General features: G+C 44.5%; 1 protein-coding gene across 1 annotated transcript in view; it reads left to right on the forward strand.

The window, feature by feature from the left end:
• The first annotated feature begins 11973 nt into the window (after positions 1-11973).
• Positions 11974-19691, forward strand: part of LOC144752460 (taste receptor type 1 member 3-like) — a 51098-nt gene continuing 43380 nt past the window's right edge. Inside the window, exons 1-4 of the mRNA XM_078640383.1 lie at positions 11974-12051; positions 13797-13809; positions 15073-15277; positions 16256-16562. Of these exons, the coding sequence (XP_078496509.1) occupies positions 11974-12051; positions 13797-13809; positions 15073-15277; positions 16256-16562 (603 nt within the window). The remainder of the gene's footprint in view (positions 12052-13796; positions 13810-15072; positions 15278-16255; positions 16563-19691) is intronic.

The raw sequence follows: 19691 nt of genomic DNA on the forward strand, positions 1-19691 counted from the left end.
AACCTTCACCTCTTAGTTGTCCCCCGCGTCAAACTCACCAGATCCGGTGGCCGCACTTTTTCTTATTTGGCCCCAAAACTATGGAACTCTCTTCCTCTCCCCCTCAAGACCTCCGGTTCCCTTCTTGCCTTTAGGAAATCTTTAAAAACCCTGCTCTTCTCCCATTGTCACTGAATTCGTCTGTTATAGTTTTAGGATCCTTGGAGCGCCAGGAAACTCACGGTGACAGTGCGCTTAATAAATATCATATAACATAACATAACATAACATACACATCTACAACGGTAATGGGCATGCCTTCCTAGATGATACATCATCAATTAGGTACAGCCTGCCAGCAGCATCCATCACACATCAAGAGGACTCACACATCCACTGAAGGTAACATACTTACCTAATAATGAACAAGACACAGACACACTACTGAACACATCATCACAAGTCAATCAGATCCAGGTGTGTGCAGGAACCGTTGAACCAAGGTTGAAAGGGAAGTGTTTTCCCTTGAGCATTGCAAAGTCATATCTTCATATACACAAGTATCTCTAATATAATATAAAATAACATATTATTAATTAAATTAGTTAGTGGCGCATATCTTTCACATGGGCGTATAAAATATTTATTTTGGTTTATATTAAGGTAGTAATCTTACCACATCAGGTCTAAAGTTCCTGGCTGAGCCTAGCCTTAGTGAAGTCGTATGGAAAGTATCTAGTTCTGGATAAAAACAGAAGAGTGGTGGGAGGGTGAGAGAAGGGCTATGGCCCAACAAGCCTCTCAGTTGACCTTCTTCCTAATCCTTCTCTCATCCTTTTGGAGGCCAGTGGGAGGAGGCCAGTTGGTGTGTGTTAAAGGGGTAATTTATATTTTGATTGGGAGTCTGCCAACTCCCCAGGTCGGTAGACTCACTGACCACTGCTCTCCTTGAGGATAACCACCACCATAATTGTCAATTCCACTGACAGCAGAGCAATTTGCTCAGCGGGTGTCACTTTTTTTTTGGCCTCACTCATAAAAATTATTTTACTTTACCAAAACAAAATTTCAAAGGATGAGTTTTTGTTTCAGAAAAATAAGAAAGCAATGGTCCTTACACACATGGAGATTTCTCGTGCATTGGAGCATCATTCACACCTATGCAGGAAAAATGAGTGATGGTCGCCCCACCCTACATGCAGCGTGGATGCCCCACTCTACATGCAGTATGGCAACTGTCACTATGACCCAATGTTCCAGTGGCAGATGGAGCAAAGATACAAGTTTCTATCAGCAGAGCCGGGTTAGGCTCCACCATCAGAAATTTAGTGGTTTACTTTCCTGTAAATGGGGTTAGGAAAAACAAGGTTGGCAGATGGCGGCCAAGGTTAACAAAGGTTTTGGGTCAGGTTTGTGGTACTGTTTTAATGAAAACCCAAAGCAAAACCTTTTTGGGGTTACAAACCAACCTAAATCGGTATTTGCGTTGGTTTGTATGAAACAGTAACGCAAACTAGTGTGAAGCGCTGCTTTACATTAATTTGCCTCAAGGGGGTGCTACATGGGTAGTACATGGGCATGCTGATGCAATCACAAATCCTTTCTGACACAAAACCTTATCTACTAACAATAGTAGACAGTATTTTGCACCCTAAAAATAACGCTGCTGGAAAAGCAGACATTAAAATGAGATTTTTTTTTACTTCTCTCTTTTCTGACTATGCATGTTTGCCGCACTGTACAGCACACATACAAAGTAGCAAAAGTTTTAAAACGTGTCTAGTGATAGTATTTTGTTCTGAAGGGTACTCTTCCAGTCCAAAACCTATGCTAGACTCACGCAGACAACCTTGCATTAACGTGTAAAGGTGTGTGTGTGTGGCGCTCTGCAGCAAGATTCTGCACTGTGCTATGGAGAGGGGAGGAGAGAGTTATGGGCCATATGTATCAAGATACCCATTTGCGATTCTCAAATAGCGATTTTTAAGAAATCGCTATTTAAGAGTCGCAAATGGGTATGTATGTACAAAATCGCATTTTTTTTTAGATTTCTTAAAATTCCTTAATTGCGATTAGCAAATAGTGAATCGCAATTAAGGAATACTTTCCCATTCATTTCTATGGAGGCCCGTAGGAATGAAAGGGAAGTTATTCTCAATTTGCGATTCGCAATTTGCTAATCGCAAATTGAGAATAATGTCAAGGGTGCAGGGGTGTCCAAAGGACACCCTGTTGCACCCCTGAAATATGCATGGGTGCACATGTGGCACACATACATGCCCTAAGGCATGTATGTGCGTCACATGGCACTTTGAAAAATGCAAAAATGTGCATTTTTCAAGGAATTTGCAACTTAACACCAACTAGAAGTTGGTGGTAATTTGCGATTCCTTAAGGACATTTTGCAATTTTTTTTTCTTCATACATTGCATTTAAGGAATCGCAAAATGTGTGATTCCTTAAATGCAATTGCAAAATAAGGAATCGCAAATTTTGCGATTCCTTATTTTGCACCAGATTTTGCTTAATACATACCATCTAGCAAATTCGCATTTTGCGAATGCAAATTTTCTTGATACATATGGCCCTAGATCTCTGTAGATATGGTGCTCTCCTGCTCGCTCCCTCTCATGCAGTGTAGCGCAGCAACTTTGGGTGCTGCCCTGCATTGCGTGACACCTTTGTAAATCTTGGCCGGCATCTTTTGTTTTTTGGCTCATGACTGTTAAATCTGGAGTATGGAAAGATGTGTTTTTAATAGGTGTAAAGTGTTAGTCAAATCCCTTTCAGAGGCTTCTGCAAGTGCCTTGAACTAATTTTCTTGAGTTGCTTAGTTGAAATGTCCACCCACCATTTTATACAGTGAGCTCAAGGGATAATGGGCGAGTCACAGCTGCAAAACAGAGATGAAGATATTTTAAGATCCATTATAGCTGCAGAAACATTACCAGGTCTGGCTGTTTTGTCAAAAAAGAGTGAAGATGTAAACAAAATAGATCAAATTGCTGCAATAAATTCATTCACAGCACCTAAGACGGGAAGAATTCCATTCATTTAAGTATTTAACATGTCGGTCATGAGCTAGATCATATGCAGTCTCTGAGTCAGTGGCAGCCTGGGATGGGGGGGCGGGCCATACATGCACACACATACTCACACTCACCCATCTACTTGCACACTCACTCACACCCAGGCATTCACACGCATGCACACATACACCCACCATTCATAAGCACATACAGGCGTGCAAACCCATTCACAGCATGCACGCAGTAATACAAATACATTCACACACACACACACATGCACCAATGCATTCACTGAATATTTATTTTTTAATTAACTGGGCTGCAGCGAACATCCTCCGAGGTTCCTGGGGCTTGTACTGAACTTAGGTCAGCCAAAGAGAGATGGTGGCGGTCCTTTCCTCGTCACAGAATGAGATAGGGTCAGTGACAGCTGTGTGACAGGGTGTCGCTGATTAGCACATGGCCCGGGCACTCTAGTGCTTAAAACTGAAGCGCCGAGGACCGTGGCTAAAAGTGATGCACCTCCTTGTCACCAAGGGGAGGAACTTGGGATGCTTTGCAGGGATGAGGCAGTCAGGCCCACAGGAGTATGAAATCCTTGGTCCTGCAAAGTTCAGCTCAGGCAGCCAGGCGCCTGAGCTTTTAGCACATATACAGCGCCTGGGGGCCCGACTTGAACATGAAGAGTGTCTGTCAGTCTGACCATTGCTCAGCTTGACAGACACTCTTTGGAGCTTATTTACAAGCCCTGTGCGCCACTGGAATGTCACTTTTTGTGACGTTCGATGGCGCACAGGGCTTAGCCATATCTACAAGGCATAGAGTGCAGCGTTGCAGAGTAGAGTGTTATAGAGTGCAGTGGTGTAAAGTAGAGTGGCATAAAGTTGTGCAGAGCAAAGTGAAATAGAGTGAAATGGTGCAGAGTAGAGTGGTGCAGAGTGCAGTGGCATAGAGCAGAGTGTTGCAGACTAGAGTATAGTTACGTACAGTGCATAGAGTGCAGTAGTGCAGAGTGTATTGTTTTTGAGTAAAGTGATGTAGAGTGCATTGGAGTTGAGTGCAGTGGTGTAGATTGCAGCAGCATAGAATAGAGTGGCAGTGAATGGTGTGGTGCATGGTAGTTTGCAGTGCCATAGAGTGGAGTTGCATACAGTGGAATGGGGCATAGTGGAATAGAATGGCAAATAGTGCAGTGATGTAGAGTGCAAAAGACCGACGCATGGACAGAAGGGCCATCTGGTTCACAGCCGACCTCCAGGCTTTCAAACAGACCCGCCAAAGACTAGAGAAGAAATGGTGCCACGAGGAAACACCGGACAACCATGCAGCCCTCAAGAACGCCAGCCGCAGATACCTCCCAGCCGCGGTCGGCAGTTGGAGTTCCTGCAGGGCGGTGACATGGGGAAGGGGAGGGGCAGGGTGGGGGGTAGTAATGTATGGATTACGGAGTTTAACGAGTAAGTAAACATTTAAATAAATAAAACGAATTTCATTGCATGCACTGCATTGCATTTGGTTATGCAGTGCACGCAACGAAATTCGTTTTATTTATTTATATGTTTACTTACCTGTTAAACTCCGTAATCCATACATTACTACCCCCCACCCTGCCCCCTCCCCCTCCCCACGTCACCGCCCTGCAGGAACTCCTACTGCCGACCGCGGCTGATACCACCAACTCATTCGAACTGCCAAAAGGACCTCCTACAAGGAACGCATCGACAACAACGCACACAACAGCAAAGAGCTCTTCAACATCGTGAAGGAACTCGCCAACCCCAGCTCCAGCTCCAACGACATCCCGCCATCACATGACCTCTGCGATTCTCTAGCCACCTTCTTCCACTCCAAGATCATAGACATCCACGACAGCTTCAACGTCCAGACCCCTCCGACAGCCGCCGACACCACAGACTCATCGCCCCCCAGCCACAATGGCGTCCTGATCTCCTAGAACCACGTCAACTACGAAGACACCATCAAAACCATGAACACCATCCACTCCCGATCACAGTCAGACCCCTGCCCCCACCACATCTTCAACAAAGCGAGCTCCATCATCACACCCCAACTCCAAAAGATCTTCAACAACTCATTCGAGTCCGCCACCTTCCCGGAAAGCTGGAGACACGCAGAGATCAGCGCCCTACTCAAGAAACCCAAGGCAGACCCAAAGGACCTCAAGAACTTCCGGCCCATCTCTCTGCTCTCGTTCCCAGCAAAAGTCATCGAGAAGATCGTCAATAGACAACTGACCCGCTTCTTCGAACAGAACAAGACCTTGGACTCATCCCAATCCTGATTCCGCAGCAACCACAGCACCGAAACCACCCTCATTGCCACCACCGACAACATCAGGACCCTGCTGGACAGCGGCGAAACCACGGCCCTCATCCTCCTAGACCTCTCGCCGCCTTCAACACCGTCTGCCACCACACCCTACGCATACCCCTATACAATGTGGGGATCCGCGACGAAGCCCTGGACTGGGTCATCTCCTTCCTCGCCAACAGAACCCAGAGAGTCCGTCTCCCTCCATTCCGATCCGAAGCCACCAAAATCACCTGCGGCGTACCCCAAGGATCATCCCTCAGCCTGACCCTCTTCAAAGTCTACATGACACCACTCACCAACATCGTCCGATCGCACAACCTCAACATCATCTCATGCGCCAACGACACCCGGCTGAGCCTCTCCCTCACCAAAGAACCCGCCATCGCCAAACCCAACTTCCACGAAGGAATGAAGGCCGTTGCCGAATGGATGAAGAGCAGTCGCCTGAAACTGAACTCTGATAAAACGGAGGTGCTCATCCTCGGCTCCACCCCCTCCACCTGAGATGATTCCTCGTGACCGGCCTCGTTGGGAGCTGCACCGACACCCACCAACAACATATGCAACCTGGGGTTCATCCTGGACTCATCTCTGTCAATGGCCCAGCAAGTCAGTGCCGTCTCATCCTCCTGCTCCAACACCCTCCGCATGCTTCACAAGATCTACAGATGGATCCCCACCAGAACCAGAAGGACGGTCACCCAGGCCTTGTCACCAGCAGACTGGGAACCACGGCTAAACTCCAGAAGAGACTTTACCCACCTGAGGGACCTCCACTGGCTCCCAATCAACAAGAGGATCTCCTTCAAGCTCCTCACCCACGCTCACAAACCACTCCACGACGTCGGACCAGCATACCTCAACAAACAACTCACCTTCTACGCTCCCAACCGCCAGCTTCGCTCCGCGGACCACGCCCTCGCCACCGTTCCACGCAACCATCGAGCGACACCAGCGGCAGATCCTTCTCTCACCTTGCCGCCAATACATGGAACCCCCCCATCCACCTGCGACAGAGCCAGGACCTGCTGACCTTCAGGAGACTCCTCAAGACCTGGCTGTTCGAACAGTAGCAGCTACCCCCCCACCACCCCACCCCTCCTCAGCGCCTTGAGACCCTCAAGGGTGAGTAGCGCGCTCTACAAATGATTGATTAATTGATTGAGTGGCACAGAGTATAGTGTCATAGAGTGCAGTGGTGCAGAGTAGATTAGAGTGTATGGATGTAGAGTGCAGTGGCCTAGAGTGGAGCGATGCAGAGTAGAGTTACATAGAGTGTAGTGATATGCGGTGCATTGGTGTAGAGTGAAGTAGAGGGTCCTAAAGTAGAGTTGTGCAGAGTAGATGACAGTGACATAGAGAGTAGTGGTGCAGAGAAGTGTGGCACAGATTTCAGTGGTGGAGAGTGCAGCATTGGAGAGTAGGGTGGTGTAGAGCAAGGTGGCATAGAGTAGAGTGCAGCGCTGTAGAGTGGAGTGGTTAGATTGGAGTGGTATAGAGTGCACTGGCATAGAGTACAGCAGAGCAGAGTGAAGTGGCATAGAGTGTAGTGGTGTAGAGTAGGGTACAGTTCAGTAGCAGAGAGTGCAGTGTTGCAGAGTAGACTGCCATAGATGGCAGTGGGGTATATTAGAGTGGCATGGAGTCCATTTGTATGGAGTGTAGTAGAATAGAGTGTTCATAGTAGAGAGGCATAGAGAGCAGTGGCATAGAGTACAGTGGTGCAGAGTAGAATGGTGTAGCATAGAGTGCAGCGGCATAGAGTAGAATGGCATAGATTGCAGAGGCGTACAGTGCAGTGGTGTAAAGTGTTGCAGAGTGGAGTAGAGTGCAGTGGTGCAGAGTAGACTGGCATAGAGTGCAGTGGTGTTGAATGTATTGGTTTTGAGTAAAGTGGCATAGAGTGCAGTGATGGGGAGTAGAGTGCAGTGGTGCAGAGTAGAGTGCAGTGGCACAGATTAAAGTGCAGTGGTGCAGAGTGTAGGGCACTGAGTTTAGTGCCATGGAGCAGATTGTTTTAGAGTAGAGTGGAGTGGTGCACAGTAGAGTAGAGTGGATTGGCATGGAGTGCATTGGCATAGAGTGGTGCAGTGTAGAGTGATTGGCATAGATTGCAGTGGCATAGAGTGCAGTGTTGCAGAGTGGAGTGACATAACGTGGAGTGGTGTAGAATGCAGAGTATAAGAGTGCAATGGTACATAGTAGAGTGGTGTGGGGTAGCATGCATTGACATAAAGCAGAGCAATGTAGATTAGAGAGGTGTAGTGTGAAGTGACATAGAGTGAAGTGCTGCAGAGTAGAGTGTAGTGATGCAGTGTGGAGTGGCGTGTAGTGGAGTGGCGTGAAGTGGTGCAGAGTAGACTGAAGTGGTGTGAAGTGGCGCAGAGTAGAGTGGAGTGAAGGCAAGTAGGCATGGTGTGGTAGCATACTGCCATTACAGACAACACATCTTCAATTGAAATGACCATTACATTTGCACAGACATACTGTTTAACTGATAAAAGTATACAGCGCACAACCGATAATGTGTGGCAATGTCATCACCTAGTGTATTGATTTGTTTAGGTTGTATTAAAATACCAAAATTGTGCTTCATTTGTGCTTTCTAATTCTGATGTATTCTGAAATATTTTCACAGTTTATTTAGAGAAATTTACATTTTGTTGTGAGGTAGAAGAAAAATAACATCATACAGCTTTCCTCGTGCACACCCCCAGTAGCCAGCATGATTGTCACATAAATCCTCTCACTTTGAAGTCAGAGAAAGAAAAGTAAATACCAAGCTCCCTGGAAGACAGAACCTAACATTTGACCTCTGACTTTGAATGCACAGCAGATGTGACAAGATAAGAACGAGATTTAAAGGCCTATTTACAGAAATCCAGTCCTCGTGGAAGCATACAGTAAATTGGATTTTGGCAACGGAAGAGACAAACCCAAACTGGACAGCCTAAAAATATAGAGCCAGCAAATAGAAAGCAACCAAATGAGAGTTAGAAACCACAAAGCCAATGGTAAGCAATGGGTGGAATGCCTTCCCAGGGAAGAGATCCGAAGGTCCCCAAAAGGTTGTTAGCAAACCAGACAGCTGTGCTGTCTGGTAGGCTTCGACCTAAAAAGTAACTTTCTGATTCAGTTGTGTGTCCCAGGGAATACTTTGGCATTTTCTTCTCAATATGACACATCAGGAAATCCCTTTGTAAAGAGGGAGTTGCCTGGAAGTTATTGATAGTCAATCTGTTGCCATCCCCCTATTCACACTCTTCCTGGCCGTTATCTCAGATCATAATTCTGCTTTCACGAAACTTTGCTGCTGGATTTAGTTGATGTTTGGGAAAGTAAGTGGTAGTTAGAGATAGCTTTCTTTTTATGGGACATTATTTACTATTGAGTGGAAAAGACGTCTGCTATATTGTGAACCCAGAGAAAGTTGACTCAAACATCTGCTGGTACTTCACAGTATTTTTGAGATTCTCACTAAGGATTCCAAAGTTAAAGACCAATTGAATAGAAGCAGAATGACAGCCATGTTTCTTCTCACTTGAGGTCATTCAACATATATCCGTTTACCACTGTCAGAATTTGATTCCCTGAGGCTATCTAATACTTTTTAAAATCCATTCAGTGTACAAGAGACTCCATTTGTCCAGTTACTTCCTGCTTGTGATACTGTATTATTTTACAGATGTGCTGGGTGTTCCTAGAGAGACCAACAGAAGGATGTATCCAGATCTAATGGCGGCTGGCAACATTAATTAATGGTGCAGCACTCACCATAAATGTGTCCGGCCGTCGAGCACTCCAAACAATTGCCCCTCTCTCAAACAATCTTGGGGGTGACGAGAAGCAGGAAAGAAAGCTCCAGGATTGGTTGGAGCAGGCTAACCCAACGCTCATTTTGAGGCTGTGCCCGGGGGTCCTGTGCCTGCAATATCTCGGCTGTTTTACAGTGCTGGGATTGGTGGCTTTGAAGTGCACATGTTAGATTGACCCGACTGTAGGCAGCCGACCAAACTGGTATGCATACTTGAACACCTAAAAGATCATCCTGTAATCTGCAGGAATCTACCCCGCCTCCACTTGCTACGGCCGGCGGCACACAGAATAATAAAATGGTAATGACCATTTTATTATTCTGTGTTTACCACAGCAGGTGAAGCAGGGAGAGAACCCCCCCTGTCCAGATCAACCGGGTTTCTTTTCTGTTTCCCTGATCCCCCTCCATCGTGTTGTAAATATCAATAGGTTATATCCAGCACTGGTATTTGCAGTACAGGGTCTCACGGATTCACGTTTCGACACACTGAACAAATGTAACAAAAGAACATTTACAGGTGGTCCAGGGTCGGCAATCAAGCAATGGACTTTAGGGGAATTCAACAGATAACAGAAATGTTTTGAGTCTTCAAACTTATAATGAGAGTAATGTCATTCCCATGTTCTGCACGACAAAGAAACCACAAACCCCAGTACGATGCTCCCATCTCTGGGGGGATTCATAAACAAGAGTAAAGGGGCAAAGTGGTCCTTAGGGCCCCATCAGGTAAACTTTTCGTGATACAGCTTTTGTGCCTTCGGTGCTGTGTTAACGCTGCGGTGGGACTCTGGGGGGCATATTCACAATGAAGGGACGGAGCATGGCATTAGCCTTGTTGGCTTAAAGCCGCGCTCTGCCACTTCAGACACACAGGGCTGCACCATATTTACAAGAATAAGGTGCAGCCCTTCATTTCACCCTGTGCTGACGCTAATTGCAGCTGCCGAGCGCCAGCACAGGCACTCTTGCGCCATTGTGCAAGGGTGCCTGCGTTGCAGGGAAAGATTTTTTTGTGCAGGAAGGTGTTCCTTCCTGCACATAAACATTCACCAGTGGCGTTTTGCACTTCTATGTGTGCTGCAGAATGCAGCACACATAGAAGTTGCAACGCGTCATTTTAAAAAAAAGATTGTTGATGTGCAAGAAGGGTAAGACCAGGTCTTTTTTGGTCCCAATTTCGACACTGCCCCATTATTACGCCACCCTTGTAAATATGGGGCAGCGTCAAAATCAATGGGTGTTGCAGTGGAGCGTACACCGCAACACCTATTGCCCTCCCCTTTCCCGCTAAGTATAGCGTGAAAGGGTGCCTTATTTACAAGGCAGTGTTAAACCACGTTAAGAGGCTTAACGCTGCCTTGTAAATAAGGTGAGCTCGTACCGCCACCACAACATCAAAAAAAGTGACGTTATGGTGGCGATAGGGGCTTGTAAATATGCCCTGGGTGTTCCAGGGCCAGTGTTTAAGTTGCTTGGACTTTAGGTACCCTTATCTAATCCATATCAGGGAGTGGCTGTGAGTTTTTTCAATGATCAGGAGTAACTCTCACTACTGAAAAGGTTGGAGGCCCCTTATAAACCATAATCCTCCACAATTAAATTAAATTTTCTTTTGTTAGATTTTATGGAGTTTGCTGTGTTCACTTACCACATTCGGACTTGACTTTAAAGCTGGAAAAAAATCGTAATTCTTTTTTATTTGAATATTTGAATATGCCATAAGCAGATTTTCACCTAATTTTACAACCAGGACTGGGGGGGGGGGATTTTGTGGCGTGTGGAGTGCACGGTCGACAATTCTAAGAGCACAATAAGAGTGAAATCCAGCAGTTCGTCCTGTCAACAATATCATAACCAAACTGCCCAGAAGAAAAGAATCTGAAAATAACCAATACAAAAAAGCGAGACATAATCAGCACTTGGCATAAAACGCCAAAACAAGTTTCCATTTAACCCCGAGAAGCTCAGTTTCTTCAGTAATTCTATACAAAGATAGTGAGAAAGAGATATATAGATAGATAGATAGATAGATAGATAGATAGATAGATAGATAGATAGATAGATAGATAGATAGATAGATAGATAGATAGATAGATAGATAGATTGATAGGTAGATTGATAGGTAGATAGAGAGATAGATAGATAGATAGATAGATAGATAGATAGATAGATAGATAGATAGATAGATAGATAGATAGATAGATAGACTTACAGTAAGTGCTAATGAGATGCAACAATCTGCAGAGCCTCTGGTGCCCAGGCTTCTGGAAGGCCTCGCTCTTCAAGGTCTAATTAAGAAGCAGGGCTCCCCCTCGGTGAAGCCCGCTCCCTGCAGACAGCCTGCAATATGAGCAGCAAAAACAGACTTGTGTCCCACGGGAACTGTGCTGAACTGGTACCAAGTGGCATCGGGGGATTTCTCAGTAGGCTGTTGTATCTGAAAGGCCTTTGCAGCTGGCACTGTGCCAGCCGCAAGGCAGTGTCTGGAGGCCCCTGTGGGCAGTCGCCCCTGCCCAGGCATGCTGCAGGCTGGCAAAGATGTCATCCCTGTGCAATTGCCTATTAGATGCTGGAGACCTAGCTTGGTGGAGCGAAGAAGCCCGCGGGCCTGGGTAGTGCGAGCAAGAGGCTCCTCGAGGCACTTGTTGTTCATAAAGAGGGTGCTGATTGACAGACCGCCCAGTCAGACCTGGATGAGTATGTTTGTTTCATGGCTCCCCTGAATTAAGAGAGGCTTCTGGTCCTTTTCTCGCCAAGGCTTGTGCGGCGTGGGGCTCTTCCCCACACAACCCTCTACTTTGGAACGCGGACCCTATGGACAGCGGCTCCTATGCGACAGAGGAACAACCATGGGACTCTACAGATGCCGGCAATGCTCAGAAGTTTACACTGGTAAGAATTCCTGTCCAAATGTCAATTTACGTACCCCACAGCAGTACCTTTTTTCTTTACTTATATATTATACAACTTGATAATACAGATTTTGTTAAAGGGATACAACAACTCTACTGAAGCCAATAGACATCCCAGAGGTTGTGGGCAGTCAACAGAACTAGGGACAGACCAATAGGAAGTGGAACTGGGCTGTCCAATGAAGTCCTGGAGATCACTCTCTTATGCTGTCTACTTGGTCGATTGACCCATAGAGACATCGCATGAGTCTTGGACGGGCAATGTCGGAAATATTTGAGAGGGTTGAGATAGTTCATACCAGTTGGAGGGAATTGAGCCCACTTGTTCCATGCAAAAGATAGAGGTGCCTAAAAGGACACACAGCAGCTTCTAGCTGTGCCATGGAGTGCCCTCCGACTGACCCTTCCAAAGCCCAAGTCACTCTATGAATCCATTAAAAGGAATAAGGGGCACAAAATGTGTTATTCCACCACCCACTCTCGCGCAGGAAATCCCTGCTGACTTCAAAGGGAGACCCGGAAGTTGGTTGTTCGCCTGCCAATTATGTCTCGAGGACTAGTCTGTGCTGCGGTGCGTGCGGAGCGTAGGCAATGCCCAATTTCTGTATCACCTACTATGAGTTACGCAACTCCTTATGCCGATGCATCTCTCTAAACACTTTGACCCGCAATAAAAACTAAATAGTATCTTTGCAACCGCAGGATTTCTCCCGCGCTAGCGTGTAAGTTGAAGTAATTTTTAGTATTTTCAGAAATACTCATGTAAAGATTTTCGAAATTTCCAAGTAAGCACACAGGGGCAGATTTACAAGCCCCTTACAACACGTTTACGCACCGTTGCGTCACTTCTGTGATGCAGCTGCGGTGTAAACCATGCGCCACGTTGCGACACATTTACAAGGTGACGCATCTAGGGAGATGCGTCACGTTGTAAAGCCCTACGCCACATTAAACCTGCGTCAGGTTTAATGTATGCAGGGTGGGCGTTCTGTCGGAAAAAGCCCCGTGAAAGTGACGCAGAGAAATCTACAAAATTTCACGAAGTCACTTTTCAGAGGCCACTGCGACGAAAGCTTACGCCGGCTTGAAGCAGGCGTAAGGAGTGGCGCAGCACGTTAGGTATGGGCGGTCCCTGAACATTGCTGGAGTTGCGTTGAGCTTGCGACACGACTCCAGCAATGCGCTGCCCTTACGCCATTAGGTGCAACACGCATCTGTCTATGCCAGCGCCACGGTGTGCCGCATTGCAAATGCGACGCATCCGTAGTGTCGCAAGGGTAGAATTGCATGTCGCATCGGTACTAGCGCATCCCTGCTAATATGCAGGGATGCGCCAGTCCTTGTAAATCTGCCCCACAGAAAAGTAATTCTGCGTGTACAATTACACATAATGAGCAATTGTCATGCTAAAATGCCATCTCATTGCTGCAAGTGGCTGTGTGTATTTTAAATCCTTCCCCTACCCGCGGCCAATTCTGTATGCGTTCTCTGCCCAAAAGTGCCCATTCATAATCAGAAAACAGATTTATTCCTGATTGGAATATATCGCAGGGGGGGCTCATTTACAAGCCGCTTGCGCCACTTTTGCATAATTTTTAACATGGGAAAAGTGACGTACGGGTGGCGCGAGGGGCTTGTAAATAAGACCCAGGGTGTCTTTGGGGTGACAATGGCGCTGTGGAGAAATTTATGAATACCCACGTATTTGTTTTCCTACATTTTCAGGCATCTCCACCTGGTAATCCGTATTCCTCACCCTTGGGAGGAGATTGGCTCATGCTAAATATCGCACTATACGGGGGTAATATTATGTATGAGTAAATCCCTTGATGAGCGAAAAGTAACATTTTGGGAACTTCAAAAGCTCATTTATTCACACAAAAAATGCCTTTGTCAAAAGGGCCTATTGTGCCCCGGAACACGCTCAGGTCTCCTAACACAAACAGGAGCACAGTACCAATTACACAGTGTATATCTATTGGAGTTTCATGAAAATTCTATAAAAAGTTAAAACTTGTGTGTCTTACAGGATTCTGACCCTCCTTTTCTTTCTGGATAATGGGGCGTGACTGTATTATTATGTAATAATATGCAATATGGCATATTTTAACATCTATGTGATTTTCAAGTTGTTGGAAAAGCACCGTTCATAGCATATGCCACATTCTGCAAGTAGAGGACAATGCGGGCATGCTCGAGGGATTCAGGTGTGAATGTTGTCACCGTGGGTGGCCTGCTAAGACATCAGATGCTCTGTTGAGGAGACAAGAGGTACATGTAAAGGAGGGTGGAGCTCTGTGGATCATGTTATAAAACAGGCATGCTTGGGAGGCAAGCTAGAACAATTCCACCAGCTGCTCCATGATCATGTCTTCCAGCACACATGTAAGAAATGTCCTCTGTGTGCGCTCACACTAAAAGCATAGCAAGTCTACATGCAAAGCCCATGGTGAGGGTAAAGCTGGAACATTGGGAGCGGGAAGGCTGGTCATGCAAATAGAGATAACACAGCTTCCTGAGATGATGCAGCCATAGCAGACAAGAGGCAAGTGCTCTGCTTCTTAGCACAGATGATTTAGTGTTTTTTTGGAATAACATCAATTGTGAGCCTTTCAGTTTTGTGTGTCAGGTGGTTTTTGTTGTTATGAACAATCTCTTTTCCCTCTCTAGGCAGCCTATGCAATTTGTAGAGGATAGTCTTCTATATTTATTGTACATCCCATAACATTGAAAATTTTTGGGTTTATGCAAATAGTCCCATCTTTACATTTGATCAGAGTTAGACATTTAATGCATGTTTGAAGCATCTTTTCATTCACTGAATGATAGGATGCTTAGCTGGCGTATTGGCGTAATGGGTCTTCCACGGAAATTTGTGAGCGATCTATAGGAAGCAGACAAAGGTGAGAGGCTGCTACACTTTCTATTGCAATGACTATTGACTTCCCCCAGAATGGTTTACATGCCAATATTCCAAATGACACCGTATTGTTCTCTGCAGGTTCAGTGCTGGCCTGGTGGCAGCTGACAGTCTTCGTCCTTCTGCTCTTCGCCTGGGCCTGTCATGGGGCGGAGACCTCTAACATCCGAAAGGCTACACAGTTCAGCTTGTCTGGGGATTATGTGATTGGTGGATTATTCTCTGTCCACTCCAAAGTCCTGGACCTGCAGGACGAGGCGTGGCAGGGTCCTCCCTCCTGTACCAGGTAGGAGTCACTTTCCTGAAACAAATCAGACCTAGATGCTGGCAGTGACAGAGGTTATGTTAAGGGGTCATTGAGGGTCATAAACCCTTTAAATAATAAGGGGCTGATTTAAAGTTTGCCAGAGAGGGTACTCTGTCGCAATATCGATGGAGTATCCTTGCCGCCGAACTGAAGGTCCGCCCAGCTGATTTATAGATGGGCAGACCATATTAAGGTAGTGTAGGGAAAGTTACTTTACTCATTCTTGTTAAAGAAAATCATCTGATCACATTTAACCTTCATTTCTTTTTCTTGATTACCTGTGTCATTATTTTAGAGCTAGTCATTTGCTTTGTACTATATAGGGCACATCTCTTAAGGAGATTTGGACTTACTTTGATATTGTTGTACTTTTATACCATTTTGCTGAGATTGACCTACATTGATTTGTTTCTCAATTTATAATGAAACCTACTAAACTCAGATCAAAAAGTCAAGTGGATTAATGTTTATCCACACTGGTTGCATTGGGTTGGGAGTGAAACATTTGTGGTTTGTTTCCTTTCTGCTCACTCTACAAGAAAGACTTGTCCCTTTTGGAAATAATTGTGTAAATGGGCCTAGACTTTTACAACATGTATTAAAAAAAAGATCTAAAGCGTGCCTAATCACAGGGACTCACTGTGCAAAGATTAAGGATTCACTACTTGTAAATCGCATAGATTTGAAATAAGTGAATTGGCTGTTTTGCAAGCTTGTTCCAGTGACAATTGTCAAAGTAAGTTGTATAAGTCTGGTCCAGATATTGCACCACACCTAAAGTGATTGGAAGCCCTTATCTACCTTCAAAGTCTCTTGATATACACATTTTTGCAAGCATGTACCAAAAAATGTGAAATTAGCAAGATTACAAGCAGTTGCTCTATAACTATAGCACTGATGTCAGCTTCATAATTTACATAGTGATCTGTTTACTCGTGTCATTCTTTCTGAATATAGCTTTGATGCTGCCAATTACCGCCTCCTCCTAGCTATGCGATTTGCTATTGAACAAATCAACAACTCCAGCCACCTCCTACCGAACATCACCTTGGGCTATGAAATCCACGACATCTGCTCAGACAACCTGGTGGCCATGCGGTCTGCCTTGCTGTTTGCAACTGCCCAACCTAGCGGTGAACTTGGTGTGGAAATACGGTGCAATTACACAGAACACATGCCACGTGTCCTGGCAGTCATTGGGCCTGGGAGCTCGGAGATCTGTATCGTGCTCGCTCGGATCTTTAGTTTCTTTGCCATTCCCCAGGTAATCATGTGCACATCGAGCATAGATGCTGTCTTTGTTCTGGGTACATCAACCCCTTACCGATTATGTGCCTAGTCATGTACTCAATACAAAGTTCTCTGTAAATGAGTAATTTCTTAAGGGCCTATTGACAAAGGTAAATTTGCACAAGTAAATTTACATGTGTAAATGTACTCTTACCTTTTAGAGTAAATGTACTACTTTTGCTATTCACCAATTGTTATGTTATGTTATGTTATGTTACTTTAATTCTTTTATAGCGCACGGCAACTCCAAAGGAGCATCCCGGCGCTTTGGCAAAGAAAGGAACAGCAAAAAGCAACCACACAACAAAAGGAGAAGGAATAAAGGAACTGTTACCTAAAAAGCCATGTCTTCAGGTCCTTTCTAAAAGTAAGAAGACAAGGGGCCAATCTCAAGGACAATGGTAATTCGTTCCATGCCTTGGGTGTCAGATAACGGAAGGATCGACCTCCCTGACGAGCACGGCGAATTACAGGGACAGACAACAGGGACAGACCCGATGACCTGAGAGTCCTACTTGGCACATACCTGGAGAAACGTTTCCCGAGATATTTGGGGCCAATACCATGAAGGGCCTTAAAGGCCACTGTCAGGCATTTAAAAAGGACTCTCTTGGAGATAGGTAGCCAATGAAGGGTGTTCAGTAAGGCAGTGGCACCAGCTCTCCTCGGGAGTCCAAAGATGGCACGGGCTGCCGAATTTTGGACCACTTGCAAACGGGTCATAAGATATTTCGGTAGACCCACAAAGAGAGCGTTTGCGTAGTCCAGTCGCGACCCGATTAGTGCCTGAACGACTGTCTTCCTGTGGTTGAGTGATAGTAGAGGAAGAAATTTCCTCAACATCCGTAAGATGCCGAAGCATTTCCCAACAGTGGACGAGATGTGAGGTCCAAAGGATAAGTCACAGTCTACTATCACCCCCAGATTTTTGGCCTTAACAGCGACTTTGTCAGGAGGAGACATATCCTGAGGCCACCAGGATTTCCAGTCAAGTTCCGGTGCGCAGCCGAAAAAAAGCAACTCTGACTTGTCAGAGTTGCATTTCAAGCCATGACCTCTAAACCACTCAAACACCGCACCAAGGCAGTCCCTGATCTTTATGCCGTCAAATGACCCAGCCCTGTCACAAGTGAACAGGAGTTGGGTGTCATCGGCATAAGACACGATCTGAATTCCATTTTACATTTGCTCCAAGGTGTTGACATATATGTCTCCACCTGATGAAACCAGGGGGTAGAACCAAATTTACCCATGTAAAGTTACTACTTGCATTTTTTCACACTTGGACTAAGATTTCTGTCATCTCATGGCGATCTCTGCCACCATATTGTAGATCTCCACCAACGTGGTGGAGACCTCCCTATGCAAAAGAATATAGACTATGATTAAAGTTTATTCATTTTTTTAAATATTGTTATTTTTTATTGCAAAATATAAATATAAATAAATTGAAATATTGATTTTACCTTTTAACGTTTACATAAAATAAACTGTTAGCACACATTACCCCTTCAAAATAAATATTTACTCTGTCATTAATAATTTGAATATATAATTGTTTTTAATGAATATTAATTTTTAATCAAAATAAAATAAAAAATACCCTAACTAGAAATTTTATTTTTAATTTAATCTTTAGTGAATATAATCCAAAGATGTGTTTTATTAAAGTAAATTACATTTTAATTTTAATTAAAAGTTTTTTAAAGTTTTTAAAAAGTAAAAAAAAATTGCTCTGATGAAATATACACGGAAACAGGAGTGTTGTGCACTCATGATGTCCAGGGACAGCAATAACCTTTATTCAAATAAATGGCTCATAATGTGTTTTAGCCGCAGGAATCGGCCATGCTCACATACATGGAGTGATTCAGGAGGTGCAAATGTGTACAGAATAGAAAAAGCAGAAACTAAATAATTACAGTAACTTCCTTTTGCTTACAGATTTACAACTGAAGTATCAATAGCAAAATTAAAAATATAATGCATGATGGTCATGATGTGTTAGTATAGTGCCCAACTGGGTACGCAAAGTATACACAACTCATGTTGAAAGCTCAAGCCCAATTACCTAATTAGATCATCATCATCGGTTGTCAAAACAGTAAATTACCACAATATGTATCACATATTGTGTATTAAATCCAAACAAAGCCACATTGCTTTTTACCAGGAAGTGAAATACTTAGTTTCTTGAACCAAAATATTCTCATAATGCATATTCAATCAATCCTAGAAATACCGAGCACTACAACCAACGGAAAAAATAAAATAAAATGAAGGATATGAAATTCACTATGTAGCCCTAAAGGATCCCTCTTTATAATTCAGTCACTTAAATACAATCAAATCACCAAGGTCTTATATTTAATATAGAGTGGATCCTTCCAATGCAGATAGTAAAGAAAAGGTTAGACCCACCTATCACTTGAGAAAACAAGTCACTTTTTCTTCTTGTGTGCAAGAAATAAAAAATAAAAAGCCATAAGAGTTAAATACATAATTAGTCTATCCTAAATGACCTGGAGATAGTAGACAATGGGGCAGATTTACTGAGATTTTACGCTGTGTATGCGTCACCAAAGTGATGCAAATCAGAGCAAAATCTTTTTGTCCGGTTTTCTTCCCATCGCTAAACTTGTTTAGCGATTATTTTTCCAGTGATTGTTAGCGCTGGAAATAACATGTAAGTAATGCAATGCAATTACTTAGTGCAATTTACTAAATAAAGTAGACAGGGTTTGACGTCAGAAAATAGTGCACCCTTCAACCAAGCGCTATGAAGGAGAAATGCTTTTTTTCTCCTTTATGTTTTGACTTCACATGTGTGCTGCACTGTACAGCACACATACAAAGTGGGAAAATGTTTCAAATGAGTCTAAGCACTGTATTTTGTACTGGAAGGATATCCTTCCAGTACAAAACCTATGCTTGATTCACAGAGACACCCGCACACTATGGCGCACTATGGCACACAGCAGCTAATTTCAGTGCCAGCGATAGGAAGAGGGGAGGAGAGTGCCATATTTTAGTAAATTTAGCACTCTCCTGCTCTCTCTTTCTCATGCAGCGCTGCATTTTCGATACCATGAGGACAATGTTG

The sequence above is a fragment of the Lissotriton helveticus genome, chromosome 5_1, assembly GCF_964261635.1.
Source record: "Lissotriton helveticus chromosome 5_1, aLisHel1.1, whole genome shotgun sequence".
In the NCBI taxonomy this organism is placed as follows: Eukaryota; Metazoa; Chordata; class Amphibia; order Caudata; family Salamandridae; genus Lissotriton; species Lissotriton helveticus.